Here is a 15,731-nt window from a genome sequence, read left to right as displayed (position 1 = left end):
TGGGGCTCAGCCCGGGCCACCATTCTTGGTGCAGTGGTGAGCTCCCTGTCACCGCAGTATGCAAGCGGACCTCAACAGGAGAGGTGCCACTGAACCCAGTGACCTCCACCTCCTGCCCCTCCCCTGTGCCTTTCAGTCCCAGGAAGGGACCTGTCCCAGTGAATCCTAAGGCAGTAACGGCCACCTCTGGCTGCTGGCCCAGCCCCGTCTGGAGTACAGGAAGGCATGTCACCCTTGGCCAGCGAAGGAAGGAGTGAGGAAGCAGAGGGTCAGTGGGTGTCCTCTCCCGCCTTGCACCAAGCCTGGCCCGAGTGTGGCCGCAGGTGACGTCAGCAGGAAGCAAGATCCGGCGGCCGGGCGGGCGGGGCATGTCCCGGAGTTATGTAACACCTGGCATCAGTGTCTTCTCTGAGGTTTCCCTCCCCCTCCTCGTGGCCGAAGGTTACCCTTTTCTCCCATCTGTGAATGCAGGCCCCTGGGGCCCAGCGTCCGTGTTTCTGTCTCTGTCCGCTCGGCCCTGGCCTGGCCCCGCCTTGTTTTCTGCCGTTGTCTCTTCTACCTGAGGCTGCACAGGCCTGCAGAGATGGTCCAGCTGGGACATTTTTGAACCTGGCCTGCATTCAAATCTGGGCTCCTCAATGCATGAGTTGTGTGGCCTTGGGCAAGAGTCTTTGCCTCTCTGAGCTGTTGTCCCTATGAGATTCATTCATCTAAAGACAGTTACAGAGCGCCTGTTCTGTGCCAGACGCTGTTCCAGGCATGATGGGAATACGGTGGAGAACAAAGATCCCAGCCCTTGAGGAGCTGGGTCTAGTGCAAGAAACAGGTTCATACATTCAGTTTCAGAACGGGGTCTGCAGATGCTGTGAGAGGAGGTCGTGGAAACTGGTTGATGGTGAGGGCAGGAGGGGTGAGCTAATGATGGGGGGGTCAGGGAAGACCACTCTGATGTCTGAGCTGAGGCCTGAAGGAGGCGAGGAAGTGAGTTGTGCAGATATCTGCGGGTGGGTGTCCAGGCAGAGAGAGGAACAGTCAGTGGAAAGGCCCTGTGGCTGGGTCATCGAGCAGGGAGGGCAGCGTGTTTGTAGCACACGCCCTGAGGAAGGGAGGGGAACAGCAGCCTGGAGAGGCAGGCGGGGTCCAGGGCTGAATCACACAGGGCCATTTGGATGGTGGGCAGGACTTGGGGGTCGCATCCAGGTGTTAGAGAGTTTGTAGCAGGTGGTAGCATGCTCTGATTTGCAGAGCAGCTGTGCCGATGCAATAAATTAATGCCAGAAACCGCTTGGTACATAGTAGGTACCTAATAAACGTCGGTCGTGATGATTTGCGGCATCACCAGCATCTCCTACTCCACACACACCTCCTGATCCCACGGCGCCGGACCACGTGGGGCAGGGTTAGTTGTAACTCCTGGGACTCCTGCTGAGGCCCAGCCTTGTGGTGTTGGCACCATCCCCGTCCGCTGCCAGGCCTCAGAGGCCCCTCCCCGCCAGAGAGACTTACACTCCAGGATGGTGGGCGCCACGGCCAGGCAGACAGAAGACCCCCGTTCCCAGTGAGGCTCTGAGCATCTTCCACGTCCCAGCCACCACTGGGGCAGCTCAGGCATCCAGTCAGTCTCTCCTGAGCTTCTGTCTGCTAAAAATAGATTCGGGAAGCAGGGGGAGCCCCAGCTGCAGCTGCAGAACCCACATGCCACCACTTTCTCAGGTCGCCACAGGCTCCAGCTCTCCTGGGAGAGGCTCTGGGTTCGGGGCAGGGCTGGGGCCGGGCCCAGGATGGGTGCAGCATTGCAGAGCTGTCTTCCCCATGGGCCCTGTGGGCACTGTCAGGGGCAGGGCTGTGGCCCTCTGGCTGACTGGCGGTGACGGAAACCGTGACTAACGGGCCGGCCGCAGGCGCTTCCCTTTTCCTCCCTGCGTTCCAAGCGGCTGTGCTCAGAGGAACCCTGTTTTCTCAGGAAGAAGGCAGGACGGGAAGTGATCCCGCTCCCTGCCTGCACTGGGGCTCGGAGCCTGAGACCCCCTCTCCTCCCCTCCATGAGGCTCAGCTCCAGCCTGGCCACAGCGAAGGGCCGGGGTGGGCAGAGCCCACCTGGCACTCCCCCGAGAGCAGGCTGTATGGTCTTGATGTCCGGCCACCTTTTCTTAGAATCCGGGTGCAGTGGCGTGGAGGGATGTGTGATTCCCCGTGACTGCCGCAAGGAGGTTCCACAGACTGGGTGGCTTCAGACAACAGAGGTGTACTCGCTTCAGGTCTGGAGGCCAGGCGTCCCGAACCCTGGTGTCCGCAGGGCTGCACTCGCTGTTAAGGCTGCATGAGAGCCTCTCCTGCGTTCCCGCGACTGCTGGCAGTTGGTGGCATTCCCGGTGGTAGCTGCACCCTCCGCATGCACCCCCGCCCTTACAGGGTCATCGTGTCCCTGAATCTGTGTTTTCCTCTCCTGCCAAGGCCACCAGTCCTGCTGGGTTTAGGGCCCACCCCACTGCCGTGTGACTTCATCTTAACGAACGACATCTACAGGATCCTGTTTGTAAATAAGGTCACAGTCTGAGGTTCTAGGTCAATGTGAACTTTGCAGGACACCCCCTAACCCAGTATAGGGCTCTTGGCTGAGATCCGCAGCCACCTCCAGGTGTGGTGAGGGCCCACCCCTTTCTCAGCAACCCCAGAGGGCTCTGGCTGCCGCCCCTCCTGTCACACCAGGCTGTGGTGGGCACCCACCAACGCCTGTCCAGTCCCCCTGGGAGTCCACCTCACCTCGAGATGCTGTCTCCATGATGCTACCACTCTGCTCTCTGCTGTCTGTGCATTCAAACCCACGGAGGCTGGCCTTTCATAGTTGCTCAGCAAGTCAGTCAACAAACACTTTCTGAACCTCTGCCTGGCTTAGCATGGGGACAGAGACACCCAGCCCAGTGAGCTACAAAGATGAGCAGTTTGATGATGGTGCCTAAGCTGGGGGAGGAAGGGTAGCCTCTGCGCGGTGCGGAGCTGGGGTTCCCAGGAGCAGGGCATGACATGGGGGAGGTGGAGGCCCCATGACTTAGGCTCCTTTCCGTTTCTCAACACACCCAGCATGTTCCCACCAAGGGGCTTTTGCACCTGTAACTCCCTGCACCTGCTCCTCTCATCTAGAGCCTGGCCTGGCCCGTTCCCTCCGCCATCAAATCCTGGCCTGAATGTCACTTCCTTGCAGAAGCCCTTCCAGACGGTTCTGTCGGGAGGAGCCCGTGCTCCGTGCTCTCTGCCCCACCCTGTGTGCCCCGTGCAGCCTCTGCGTGCTGCGTCTCTGTGAGGAGCACATTGCTGGGCTCCTGACCGGCCAGCCTCCAAGGGCAGGATCTTGCCTATGCCATACCTTTATCCCCACAGTCCTGGGATGCAGAGCCGGGCACACAGTAGGTGTTCTGTAAAGGTTCAGGGAATGAAATGCAAGCTTCCCAGGCTGGCTTGTCCCCAGGGCCTCAGTGGGGTTGGGGGAGACTTGCATGCAAGGAAAAGCATCCTGTATTCATTCATTCACTCCACGTGTGCTGATGAAGCTGAAGGCGTCCCAGGAGGCGTGGCCCCTTGCTCTGGCTGGGAGTGTCCTGGGCAATGTCAGACAGGTTTTCTCCCTCTCAGGAAGGATGTCAAGGCGGCCGAGGGACCAGCCTTTACCTGGAGTGTATCTGGGGCTCCATGGAAGAATAACCATGCTTGGCTGTCATGGTGGGGCGTGAGGGGGCACGAATGCCCTCATTGCCACGTGGCTGGGATCACTGCCCTTCAAACCCGTGGCGAGGCCTGGGCATGGGGAGTTCCCGGGCTGACAGCCCAGGCCCCAGCCCTGATCTGCTGCTTCCATGCGCCCCAGGAGAAGGAGAGGAACGCGAGGAGGAAGAAGAAGAAAGCCCCGGCGGCAGCCAGCGAGGAGGCGGCGTTCCCGCCCGTGGTGGAGGACGAGGAGATGGAGGCATCGGGTGCGAGCGGGAACGAGGAGGAGATGGTGGAGGAGGCAGAAGGTGAGCGCTGGCTCGACGGTGGCTGGCAGCGGTGGCTGGCGGTGGTGGCTGGCAGCCGTGGGTCCGAGCTCTGAGGGTGGGCACAGCGAGAACTGACCCCGCCAGCAGCCTCGTCTCCCCTGAGTCATCTGGGTCCTTCTTAGAAGGGACCTCTACTCCCTGGAAGGGGAGGGCCTGGCATGCCAGAAACTCACCAGCCATGGGCATGAGGATGATGACCACCACAATCCCGAGAATAACAGCTTCTCCAGAGCCCCAAGCCTCACTCGGCCCCTCTGACGCCCGTGAGTTGAGCCTCACGATTGGGTGACTGGACGTCCTGGCCAGCCCTGAGGGTGCTGCTGTCCATCACCCTCTCGGGTGTCATAGTCTAGACAAAATTTACTTTGGAAAATGGTCTGTTGTTGTGTTGTTGTTTTTGAGGCGGAGTCTCGCTCTGTCGCCCGGGCTGGAGTGCTGTGGTGCGACCTCAGCTCACTGCAACCTCTGCCTCCCAGGCTCAAGCAATTCTCCTGCCTCAACCTCCCAAGTAGCGGGATGACAGGCACCTGCCACCACACCCAGCTAATGTTTGTAGTTTTAGTGGAGACAGGTTTAGTGGAGACAGGCTGGTCTCAAACGCCTGACCTCAGGTGATCTGCCCGCCTCAGCCTCCCGAGTGCTGGGATTACAGGTGTGAGCCACCACGCCAGGCCCGGAAATAGTTTTTTGACCGGAATGCTTTTACAAGGTAACCAGCATAAATAGAACCTATCTGTCAGTTGATACATATTGTAAAAGTTATACGGTCATTTTTAGTGCCTCGTTTTACTCCCAAGTGTCCCTATTTGGGTGACAAATAATTCGGTCCCCTTCTTTGATGTCCCCGTTTTCTGTGTGGGGAAACTGAGGCTCGGGCACTTAAAAGTCTGGGCCCAGGTGCCCCGGGCAGGCACCACGGAGTGTGTTGGTTGCACCAGCCATAGACTAGATGGATGCCCCACCAGGTGAGTGCTGCTGAAGACGGTGTGTGGAGCCATCTCGTGCGTGGTTCTGGCAGGTCCCCCCAGTTCTCTCAGTTGGAGGACTGGGACCACACGAACTCCGCTTCAGAGCCAGGGCTCCGGATAACACATGGCTCAACTTCATAATCAGTGTTTACAGACCCAGGAGCTGAATGCGGGCTGCCCACACCAGGCCCTGTGTTCTCAGTCCCGAGTCCATCCACCTCCGACCCTCAACCCTGCGCCTCTATGGGGTGACCGAAGGCCCCTGGAGACCCCCCCTCCTCAGCTGAGTGTCCCTGACTCTCCCTGCTGACTCTCTGAAGGAGAAGCGAACAGCCTCGGTCCTGGGTAAGGCAGCCTCCTGCCTCCTGCCCGTCCGCGGCCCTTCCCGTTGCTCCTGTCCTCCGTCCCTTTGTGCCTTTGAACACCCAGCTTCTCCCTGGCAGAAGGTGCAAGTCACCTCCTGGTTCCATAAGCGAGGCCTACAGATAAATTCAGGTTCTTCCAGCCTGTAGATTTTCCCCAGCCGGAATCCCAGCTCCTGGTTGGAAATGCGTAACTGGGCCCTTGGGTGACTGTCATCTCAAGCCGGCCTCCCCACCAGCTTTGGTTCTCTCTGGCCCAAGTTGGCCAGAAGCCTGGCCAGTGTCTGATGGAAGGAAGGTCGGGGCCCTGAGTCCCTCGGGTCACCCCGTTTTGGATCTTGGGTCTACAGGCAGGAAGAGAGAATACCGTGGGAGCAGAAGCTCCGTCCGCTCTGTCAGTGTCCCTCCAGCTATCTGAATGGGCGAGATGCAGGCTTGGTGGGAGCATTTTAAGAAGCCAAGCTTTGACTGCACATTAAAACCAGAGCAGACGCTGCCCAGAACTGTGTGGTGTTGACCCCTTATCGCTTGCAGGGCTTACATAGCCCAGTAGGGATGGGGAGGGGCATTCTCTGTGGGGTGGGGGAGGAGGGAGGGCTGAGCTGCCTGGAGCTGGGGCTTCTGGTCTTCTGTGGCTGCTCTGAGAGCTAGGAGACAGCAGGTCAGAGGCTGTGGAAGCCGCCTGGTGCCCAGCCAGGGTGTTACCCCATCTTAAGGACGACTGAGACCCAGGGAGAGGGGAGCCCCTCCTGTGGAATGTCCCTGCACATAGCCGCTATGCTCGGGGTCTGCCAGCGCAGCCAGCGTGAACCATGTGACCTGTCTCTTGTGCTCAGGATGGGGAGGGGAGGCACGAGCTGGGTTGGAGCCTGAGGTTGTGCTGCTGGAATCTCCCAGGAGACCCAGCCAGCCCCACCGGCACTGTGGGCCCTCCCCAGGGCAGTGGAAAGTGCCTCCTGCATCTCGACTTGAAGTTCCCCCGTGCAGGCGGTGAGGGATCCCTGGGCCAGTGGAGTCTCCTTTACAATAATGCTCATAGTAAAAGAAGCAGGTGCTACTGTCATCCCCATTTTACAGCTGGGGAGACTGAGGCATAGAGGGCTTATCCGAGGCCCATTTGGTGACCTGGATTCAAATCCCAGGCAGCCTGGTACTGGGAACCTCCGGGCGGAAAGGAAAGAAGGCCATCTGGTGTGTTTTTGGTTTTGGTTTTTGGTGGTTTTATCGTTGCTCTTGTTAAACACCTACTGTGTGTCAGGCACTGCACAAAGCGGCCCTCCCCGGCTCTAGGGCAGTGGTGGCCGGTGTTTCCTGGGGTCTGCTAGAAGTGCTGATTCTCGGGCCCCAGCCCACACCTACTGACTCAGAAACATTTGGAGAGGGGTACAGCCACCTGCATCTCACAGCCCTCGGGGCGATTCCCATGCTGGCCCCCGCCCCAGACCTTCCTTCTTGATCACCATGAGAGCGAGGCGTTCACTGCCCATTTTGTAGATGCGCAAACTGAGACCCCAGAGGTTTCGTGCCTGGTCCCGGGGCCCTCCGCATTGGCCTCCCACCGTCCCGTTCTCTGACTGTGGAAGGAAGGGAATGACATGGCTCAAGTCATCAGGCAGGGGCAGGAAGGCCAGGGGTTCGGAACACAGGACACCTGGTTCAGTGCTCTCCCCTCCACAGCGTGGCCTTGGGCAGGCTGCTGACCCTGCCCGCCTCCGTTTCCTCATCTGCAGGTGAACGGTCTTAAAGGAGTCATCTGTGAACACGCAGCACGGCCCGGCCTGCACAGAGCCTGCCTTGCTGTCATTGCTATTGTTCCTGAAAGGGGTGGCCTCTGCTCTAGGGCCTGAAGGGACGCAAGAAGCAGGAGAGGCTTCGGGATTGGCAGGGGCCCCGGCAGCCCCAAAAGCCTCTCCCTGCAACCTTGCCGACCCCTGACGTCAGCACCTCCCACCCCAGGCATCCTGGGATCCTGGAACCAGGAGGCTGATGACTTGGGCAAGGACACCTGGAGTGGCTGAGGCTCACTTTTCACCCTGAACAACCCCATTACTGGCTGGCTTTGAACAGGCCATTGGAGTGGCCTGCGGAGGGCCGGAGCCCGCAGGGAGAGGGCTCATTGGTCCAAGCAGAAGGGCAGTCAGGGCAGGAGAGCGAGCAGCCCCCGGAAGCCGCAGCGAGGCCTCCCTGATGTGTGGTCCAGGCCCCTCCTGGCAGGCCCCGCTGCGCTTCCCTCCCCACCACTGCTTGCTGCCGCCTCGCTTCTAACTCTTCTCTGACTTCCTTCCAGCCTTACATGCCTCTGGGAATGAGGTGCCCAGAGGGGAATGCAGTGGCCCAGGTACGGATGTGGCCGGCTGGCCTGGGGGGCAGGGGCAGGGCCGGGCCGGGCCGGGGAGGGCATCCCGAGATCCCCGGGCCTTTGCGAGGAAACCGCTTCTGGCCACATGCCTCTTTCTGTGAGCGCCACCGTCTGTGCTCCGCTGCCTCTGGGCTTCCTTCCCAGCCCAGTGGCTGTTCCCCATGCTGGTCCCAGGCTCACTCCTGCAGACCAGTTTCCCGTCTCCACTGCTTTATTGATTTTCCCTGGTGTTTACACTTCGGTCTTTGACCGGGTTCGATTTCCCGATAGCAAATGCAGGGGTTTGCAAGCATCGCTGTCTTACAGAAAATGGGGGACATTGAGCCCCAAAGAAGAGGCTGGTGTGGGTTTGGGGGCCAGAAAGCCAGGACTGCGGCCGGGTCTCCTCGCCCTCCTCGGGTGCATGCGTTCATCCTGCCAGTCCGTCAGCACGGATCGCACTCTTGCTGTCATTGGCGTGGCTGTGCCTGGGGCTCTCCCGAGTGCACTGGTCCCGTTCTGCACTGCCACGTGATGGTGATGGTGACAATGACGCAACAGCAGGCGGTCACTGGGCAGCCACCCTGTGCCATCACACTTGCCGGCCTCTCTGCCTGTGAGAATGGGAACTATTGTTCTTGCATTCTACAGATGGGAAAACTGAGGCCCAAGAGGTAACCTGAGTTTCCCATGGCACGCAGCCAGTGTAGGGCAGAGCCAGGGCTGGAGCTCAGATGAGAACACGAAGACCCCCCGGACGAAGGCCTCAGGCTGTCTCCGTCTGTCTGGGTGCTGACCACCAGGAGGTCCTGGGGTTGGGAGTTCCCCAGGTCATGGCAGCAGGGTCAGTCCATGGGTAGGGGCCTGGCCAGTGGCTTTGTCTCAGGGGTGGGGCTCCGGGCAGGGGCCCAGGTGTGTAGGACCCTCAGGGCTGTTTTGGCGTCAGGTGACAGAGTGGCCTTATCCCGAGGGTCAGGGCCACGGGCAAGGTTGTGCCTGCATCTCTCCTGGAGCCACCCAGACCCCGCTCATGTCCTCTTCCTTCTCGCCCTGCGCAGCCGCCGTCAACAACAGCTCAGACACCGAGAGCATCCCCTCCCCTCATGCTGAGGCAGCCAAGGACACAGGGCAGAACGGGCCCAAGCCCCTAGCCACCCTGGGCACCGACGGGCCGCCCCCGGAACCACCCACCCCACCGCCAGAGGACGTCCCAGCCCCAACTGAGCCCACCCCAGCCTCTGAAGCCACCGGAGCCCCCACGCCCCCACCAGCACCCCCATCGCCCTCCACACCCCCTCCTGTGGTACCCAAGGAGGAGAAGGAGGAGGAGGCCACAGTGGTGCCCCCAGCAGAGGAGGGGGAGGAGCAGAAGCCCCCCGTGGCCGAGGAGCTGGCAGTGGACACAGGGAAGGCCGAGGAGCCCGTCAAGAGCGAGTGCACAGAGGAAGCCGAGGAGGCTCCAGCCCAGGGCAAGGCCACGGAGGCCACCGAGGCCACGGCCGAGGGAACGCTCAAGGCGGAGAAGAAGGAGTGTGGGAGCGGCAGGGCCACTGTGGCCAAGGGCTCAGGCGCTCCCCAGGACAGCGACTCCAGTGCCACATGCAGCGCGGACGAGGTGGATGAGCCTGAGGGCGGCGACAAGAACCGGTGAGTGGGCGCCGCTGACCTCGACTTTTGTCTGCAGACACTAAGCAGCCACCGCCTATTTAGACAGCCGCACCCTATCCGGCTCGGCCTGGTTTGGGGGAGCCCAAGGTGTGGTGAGGGAGGCGGACTCAGAGTCCAGGAATGGGAGATGCAGGCCAGGAGGGGCAGGGGTGTGGCTGGGAGGACCTCCCCAGGAGGTGACATCCGAGCTGAGACCTGGAGAGAGGAGGCAGCCCAGGAAGCGCTGGGGAGAGTGTGCCAGGCAGCCTGCTCCCTTGCTAGGGCCGCCCTCACGAGGTAGCATGAGCCAGGCGGCTTGAAACAAATGGTCCTGGAGGGCAGGAGCTCGGGCGCCCCGACAGGCCGGGCCGCACCCCCGAGCCTCTGGGCAGCTCCGTCCCACCTGGCCCAGCCCCTGGCTGCTGCAGGCAGTTGTAGTTTGCCAGCACGCCACCCTGTCTTTGCCTTTGCCATCACGTGGCCTTTGCCCCGTGCGTCTCTGTGTCCACATTTTCTCCTGAGGACAGCAGACATTGGATGAGCAGCCACCCTAATCTAGTCCCACCTCATCTGAACTTGATCATACCCACTAACGGCCCATTTCCAAATAAGGTCACATTCACAGAGACCAGGGTTAGGACTGGAATGCACCTTCTCTGGGAGGGACAATTCTACCCTTGACGTGGCAGGAACAGGAAAGGCGAAGGACCCAGGTGGGGATGAGCTTGGTGGATTCAGGTGCTGAGGGGTGGAGCGAGGGGCTCAGGTGGTGTGGGGTGGGCAGCCGGGACGGGGGGCAGCTCTCTCGGGGGTGGGGCAGTGAGTCTCGCCCCTGCAGGTGGGGGCTGTGTTTTGTTCTCTGGGCAGTGAGAAGGCCTTTCTGAGCCTCTCCCAAGAGAGCTGGATGTGATTTACCCCTGAAACCATGTGGGGATTTGCTGGGGTGGGTGGCGTAGTCAGGAGGCAGCTGCAAGTTCCCTGGGGCCAGCGAGGGAGATGCCAGTGTGGTGGCCATGGGGGTGGGGAGAAGCCACAGATTCAGCATGTTCTTGGTGGTTCCTCTCCCATCAGCCGAGGGCCCAGCACTCAGGCACTCAGCAGGAGTGACCTGGAGGACCCCACTGCCATCCTGTTTGGATGCCGAGGTCTCCGAGGTGTGTTCTTTCCTTTCTGGCCTCTGACCCCACATTCCTGAGAACTCTCTCTTTTAACCATTTTCAGCACAGATGCTTTGGGCCCCCAGGCCTCCAGTCTAGAACAAAAGACGGCCACCCAAGTTAGGGCTGATCTTGCGCAGCAGAGGGCAGGCGCAAGGAGACTGCGCCCTGCCCACATCTGGCTGGCTGGAGGGACTGTTTTCTGGCGGGACAGGCGGGCCGTTTTATTTTGACTACAGTGTGATCTGTTTTCTCCCCTCCCAAGTCCCTTGGAACAGTCCTGGTCAGAGCCAGCAAGGGAGGAGAATCTGACCCCGGGGGTTGCCTGGGGCCCTTGTCTCTGCCCTGGGTTTCACCCTGGGCTGTGTTAAAGGGGGAAGCCTTAGGGCATTCACTAAGAACTCAGTTCCACCTGGATCTCTATAGGTTCCACGGAATGAAATCTTGGGGTCCCTGGGACCCCTGCCGACAGGAATGGCGCCCATGTGTGTGAGAAACGGGTGGCCTGGCCCTGGCCCTGTGATGGGCAAAGTCCTGGCCAGCAGGTTTCTGAGGGCACTGAACTCCCAAGCTTCTTGCCTGACAGTCCCAGCTTGGAAAACAGTGCTCATGGCACGGCTGGGTTGGCCCGAGAGGCGGGCAGCAGGGCCTTTGTGCCTGAATATCAGGGTCATGGCAGACAGCTTGCCACACTGCTTACACTGGCTGTGGGGTCAGAGTCATGGAAACACTTGTGCCTGCCTTCGCGGGGGGAGTGCTGAGGTCACGGGGCGGCCCCGCTGATAAGCTGCCTCCCAGAGTCTGCATTTTGGGTGCGTGTGGCCGGCCGGGCTGGGAGCCAGGGGGTCGGTTTGCATCCTGTCCATCCCCAGAACGCTCAGGCTGGGCCTGAGGCCCCGCAGGGCACTCGCAGCCTCCTGTCCTCTCCCCTGCAGCCCCACCCAGGGCCATGTTCTCCCTCCCCAGCTGGGCCTGGCGTGCGTCCACCCCCTGCCCCGTGTCCAGCATGCAGTCCCCGGGGAGCTGGAGTCCTCGGCCGGGAGTCAGGACACCTGGTTTACCCTGCCCTGCGCCACTGGGCCCAGGCCCCCACCCTTGGGGCCTGTCTTGCCCTCTCAGTGAACGAGGCTGGACTCTGGCCAGCCTGTTGACCTCGTCCTGGCCGGCAGCCCGCCACCCCTCCCTCTGCCGGCCACGACTGCACAGGGTCGGGCGGGCGCCGGAGGACACCGACGAACTGCGTCAGAGTAGGACCCGGCAGCCAGGGCCTCCCGGGAAGGGCTGGCGGGACGGGCGGGCCCCCCCAGGCGACCCCTGCTCCTGGCTGTCTGCCCAGCACCCTCCCTCCCGCCTGTTAGCCCCAGCGGGGGAGCTCTGCGTTCCTAGATGGACGCAAGATGTCTCTCGTCGGGACCCCACCCGGGTGACGTTGGGAGAGAGAAAATCACATTCTCCTTCGGCCCGCCAGCGTTCTGCGAGGCAGCTCTGCCTGGGTGTTTTCCTGGCAGACAACCAGAGATAATGGCTTCGATTGCAAAACCCTGAGCCTGCCTGCCCTCCCCTCTCTTATTAAGAGAAGGTGCCTCGGTGCTTTTTGGCAGGGCCTGGCATTGGGAATCCCTTCCCCCAAGCCTCAGTTTTCTTATCTGTAAGGTGGGCGTGGATGGCTTATCACCAGAATAACTCAGTTAATGTCGGGCCAGCGCCAGGCTGCGTGGACACTCAGTGAAGGAAGAGCCGCCCTCCTTTGGATCTGCTTTGGGACACCCCCCCCCCCGAGAGGTCACCCCAAGACGGGGCTGGAAAGCAGCTCCTTCAGCTGTGCCCCTGGCATTTTGGAAGATCAAATGGCAATTTCACCATTGTTACTTTGTTCCACAAGTGACTGATGGCACCAGCATGTGCCAGGCATTGGGGGTGCTGGAAACTGCACAGAAGAGGCCCTGACTCCAGGCCCCTAGATTCTGGTGAGGGGCGGAGAAGAAAAGCCGTTGTTTACGGGTTAAGTGGGGGATGGGTGCGCCCACTTACCCGTAAACAACAGGATAAGCCCTGCACCCACTCATGTCCTTTCTGTCTTGGATTGGCCCGTTCTGGACTTTTTTTTTTGAGATGGAGTCTCACTCTGTCGCCCAGGCTGGAGTGCAGTGGTGCGGTCTTGGGGCATGGGGGATGGGGGAGAGTGAGCTGGTCGGGGGGACAGCCTCTGGGGAGGTGACACTGGAGGGTGATGAGAGCCTTAGTGTGAGAGAAAGCCAGTCCCCCCACCCCCCGGGAACCGCAGTGCAAAGGCCCTGTGGCCTTGTGAGCACACGTCCAGTTGACAGTGGAGAGGCCTGTGGCAGGGAATGCAGTGGAGTGAGCGGCCCAGGGAAGCGGGGTGGTGGAGGTCAGAGAGGTGGGCAGGCCCCATGGTGGGAGTGATGCATCAAGATTCTATCTTGGGGCCTTGGGGAGGCACGGGATGCCATTCACAAACCAGCCCTCCCTCCCACTCCCAGCCCTAGGGTGGTGGCAAGGACTGTCCCAGTCTGATGATCCTGGGGAAACTGAGGCAGGGGCTTAGTGAAGAGGGAACATACTGTTACAGGCCCAGCATGTTCCTGGTGAATGTCCCCCGGCCCTTGGTCCCCGGTCTCGTGCCCCCTACCCTGGTCTTCCCAAGTGGGAAGGAAAGTGACGGTGAGGAGGTGGCCCTACCCACTTGGCCCCACGTGCTGGTCTCCAGCATCCCCACGCCCACCCACAGACAGCCCTCAAAGGCAGCACCTGCTTTCATCTCCACTCTACAGATGGAGAAACTGAGGCACAGTTGGCAAAGTCACACAGTCAAAGAGGAGATTCGAGCCTTTGCTCACAACTTCAGGGCTGGGTAGGCAGGGCAGGGCCCCTCCCGTACACATGTGCCATGCCAGGCCCTGAGAGTCCTCGTTCCACCCAGGCCTTCAGAAAGGAAAATAGAAGCGGCTGCCTTCCAAGAAAACAAAGGATAGAGGCTGGGCATAATGGCTCACACCTGTAATCCCAGCACTTTGGGAAGCCAAGGCAGGCATGTGGATCATTTGAGGTCAGGAGTTCAAGACCAGCCTAACCAAAATAGTGAAACCCCTTCTCTATTAAAATACAAAAAAATCAGCCAGGCGTGGTGGCAAGTGCCTGTGATCTCAGCTACTAGGGAGGCTGAAGCAGGAGGATCACTTGAGCCCAGGAGGCAGAGCTTGCAGTGAGCCAAGATCGTGCCACTACATTCCAGCCTGGGCAATAGAGCAAGACCCCGTCTCCAGAAATAAAAATAGAGAGTGGAGGATGGGGAGAGCCAGCCAGGAGGGTTTCTGGAGGTGGTGCTCCCCAAGCATGGCAGTGGGACGAAGGGCAGTTGGATGGGCCCTGAGCTCTGGGCGTTTGCCACCTTTCTCCTCCATCAGCTGCTGCTCCCTCTGGGGGCTTAGGACCATCATTCCCCTCAAGGACTTGAAGCCAGCCCTGGTGTTGGCCACCACCTTCCTTGCCCACGAGGGAGGTCTGGCTGGCATCAGAAGGCCTCTTGTAAACTGTAAAGCGCTGTCTCCCTGACCGCAGTCCCCATTTGCTCCCACTTCACTCTGGGGGCTCAAGAAAGAGGGATCTGGGCCTCTGTGTGCCCCCAGCGGGTGCCCGCTGAAAGCTTCAGAGCTTCTGGGCAGTAACTCCTGCCTCCCCTCCCCCGCCAATCTGACTGCCCACCCACCCTCACCACCAGGTGAGGAGCCACAGGGAAACTGAGGCACGGGAGAACACTCAGGCCCCACGTAGAAAGCCCGAGCTCACGGGCAGTCTCAAGGGTGGCGGCGCTTCATGTTTTGTGTGCTTTATGGAATCATATTTTGTGTCTCTGTAGAATTATATTTACACATACACAAAAGTTTGAATCTCAGCCTTAAAATTTGTATTTTATTGTTTTGCTATTTGTACACACATATAAAATACAATGTCATTTTTACTGTTCTTGGGGAGAACACCGCTGGTACCTCAAACCCGTTATTTTATGGCTAGCATATAGAACAGTCTTCAGTTCATTTTTTGACAGCGTCATTAAGATATCCTTCATACCCCATACAATTCACCGTTCAAAGCATATCATTTAGGCCAGGCACAGTGGCACACACCTGCAGTCCTAGCCCTTTGGGTGGCTAAGGCAGGAGGCTGGCTTGAGCCCAGACGTTCAAGACCAGTGTGGGAAGCATAGAGAGACCTTGTCTCTACAAAGAGATGCAAAAATCAGCCAGGTGTGGTGGCGTGTGCCTGTAGTCTCAGCAGCGCGGGAGGCTAAGATGGGAGGAGCGTGTGAGCCCAGGAGGTCGAGGCTGCAGTGAGATTGCACCACTGCACTGCGGCCTGGGTGACGTGACAAGACCCTGTCTCAAAAAACATGCGTATCATTCAGTTCTTCTCAGTATATTCAGGGTTTTACTAAGAGAGAAACCCCATACCCATCGGTAGTCACCCCCATGCGCCCTCCTCCCAGCCCTGTACCCACTCATCTCCTTTCTGTCTGGGTGGATTGGCCCATTGTGGACTTTTTTTTTTTTTTTTTTTTTTTTGAGATGGAGTCTCACTCTGCAGTGGCGCGGTCTTGGCTCACTGCAACTCCGCCTTTGGGGTTCAAGTGATTCCCTTGCCTCAGCCTTCCGAGTAGCTGGGATTGCAGGCACCTACCACCATGCCCAGCTAATTTTTGTATTTTTAGTAGAGACAAGGTTTCACCATATTGGCCAGGCTAGTCTCGAACTCCTGACCTCGTGATCCACTTGCCTCGGCCTCCCAAAGTGCTAGGATTACAGGCATGAGCCACTGCGCCCAGCCTTGGACTTCTCACAGGAACAGAATCTACACTAGAGGCCTTCTGTGACTGGTTTGTTTCACGCACACTCTGTCTTCAGGGTCCGCCCACGCCATAGCCCGTGTCAGAGCCTCGTGCCTTTCGATGACCGAGTGTTCCACTGTGCAGACAGGGCAGGGCACGCTTTTCCTCCCTGTTCCTCTCTTAGCAGGTGTTGGGTTGTCTCTGCCTTCTGGCTGCTGTGGGCAGCGCTGCAGAGACGGGCACTTGTAGGTTTCTGGGTGGACGTTTGCCCTTGTTTGCCTGATGTGTGCCCAGGAGTGGAGCTGCCGGGCCTGGGGCAGTGAGGACTCACCGACTACTTTCCAGAGTGGCCGCTGTGTTCTCTTTTAAATGCAAGCTTGCAAGT

The 15,731-nt window shown here is 59.7% G+C and overlaps 1 protein-coding gene across 25 annotated transcripts in view; it reads left to right on the top strand.

The window, feature by feature from the left end:
• NCOR2 (nuclear receptor corepressor 2) overlaps positions 1 to 15,731 on the top strand; it is a 243,982-nt gene that overhangs the window by 187,543 nt on the left and 40,708 nt on the right. For 20 of the 25 annotated variants that reach the window (XM_032243915.1, XM_032243811.1, XM_032243904.1 and 17 more), the window contains 3 exons: positions 3,863 to 4,010; positions 7,649 to 7,699; positions 8,758 to 9,346. In XM_032243915.1, coding sequence (XP_032099806.1) covers positions 3,863 to 4,010; positions 7,649 to 7,699; positions 8,758 to 9,346 — 788 coding nt within the window. The remainder of the gene's footprint in view (positions 1 to 3,862; positions 4,011 to 7,648; positions 7,700 to 8,757; positions 9,347 to 15,731) is intronic. The other 5 variants (XM_032243852.1, XM_032243937.1, XM_032243898.1 and 2 more) reach the window with 1 other exon arrangement.

Source organism: Sapajus apella, unplaced genomic scaffold (genome assembly GCF_009761245.1).
Source record: "Sapajus apella isolate SASKATOON/1434 unplaced genomic scaffold, GSC_monkey_1.0 scaffold2, whole genome shotgun sequence".
In the NCBI taxonomy this organism is placed as follows: domain Eukaryota; kingdom Metazoa; phylum Chordata; class Mammalia; order Primates; family Cebidae; genus Sapajus; species Sapajus apella.
The sequence above is the reverse complement of the archived record's forward strand: the minus strand, read 5'-3'. Positions and strand labels throughout refer to the sequence as shown.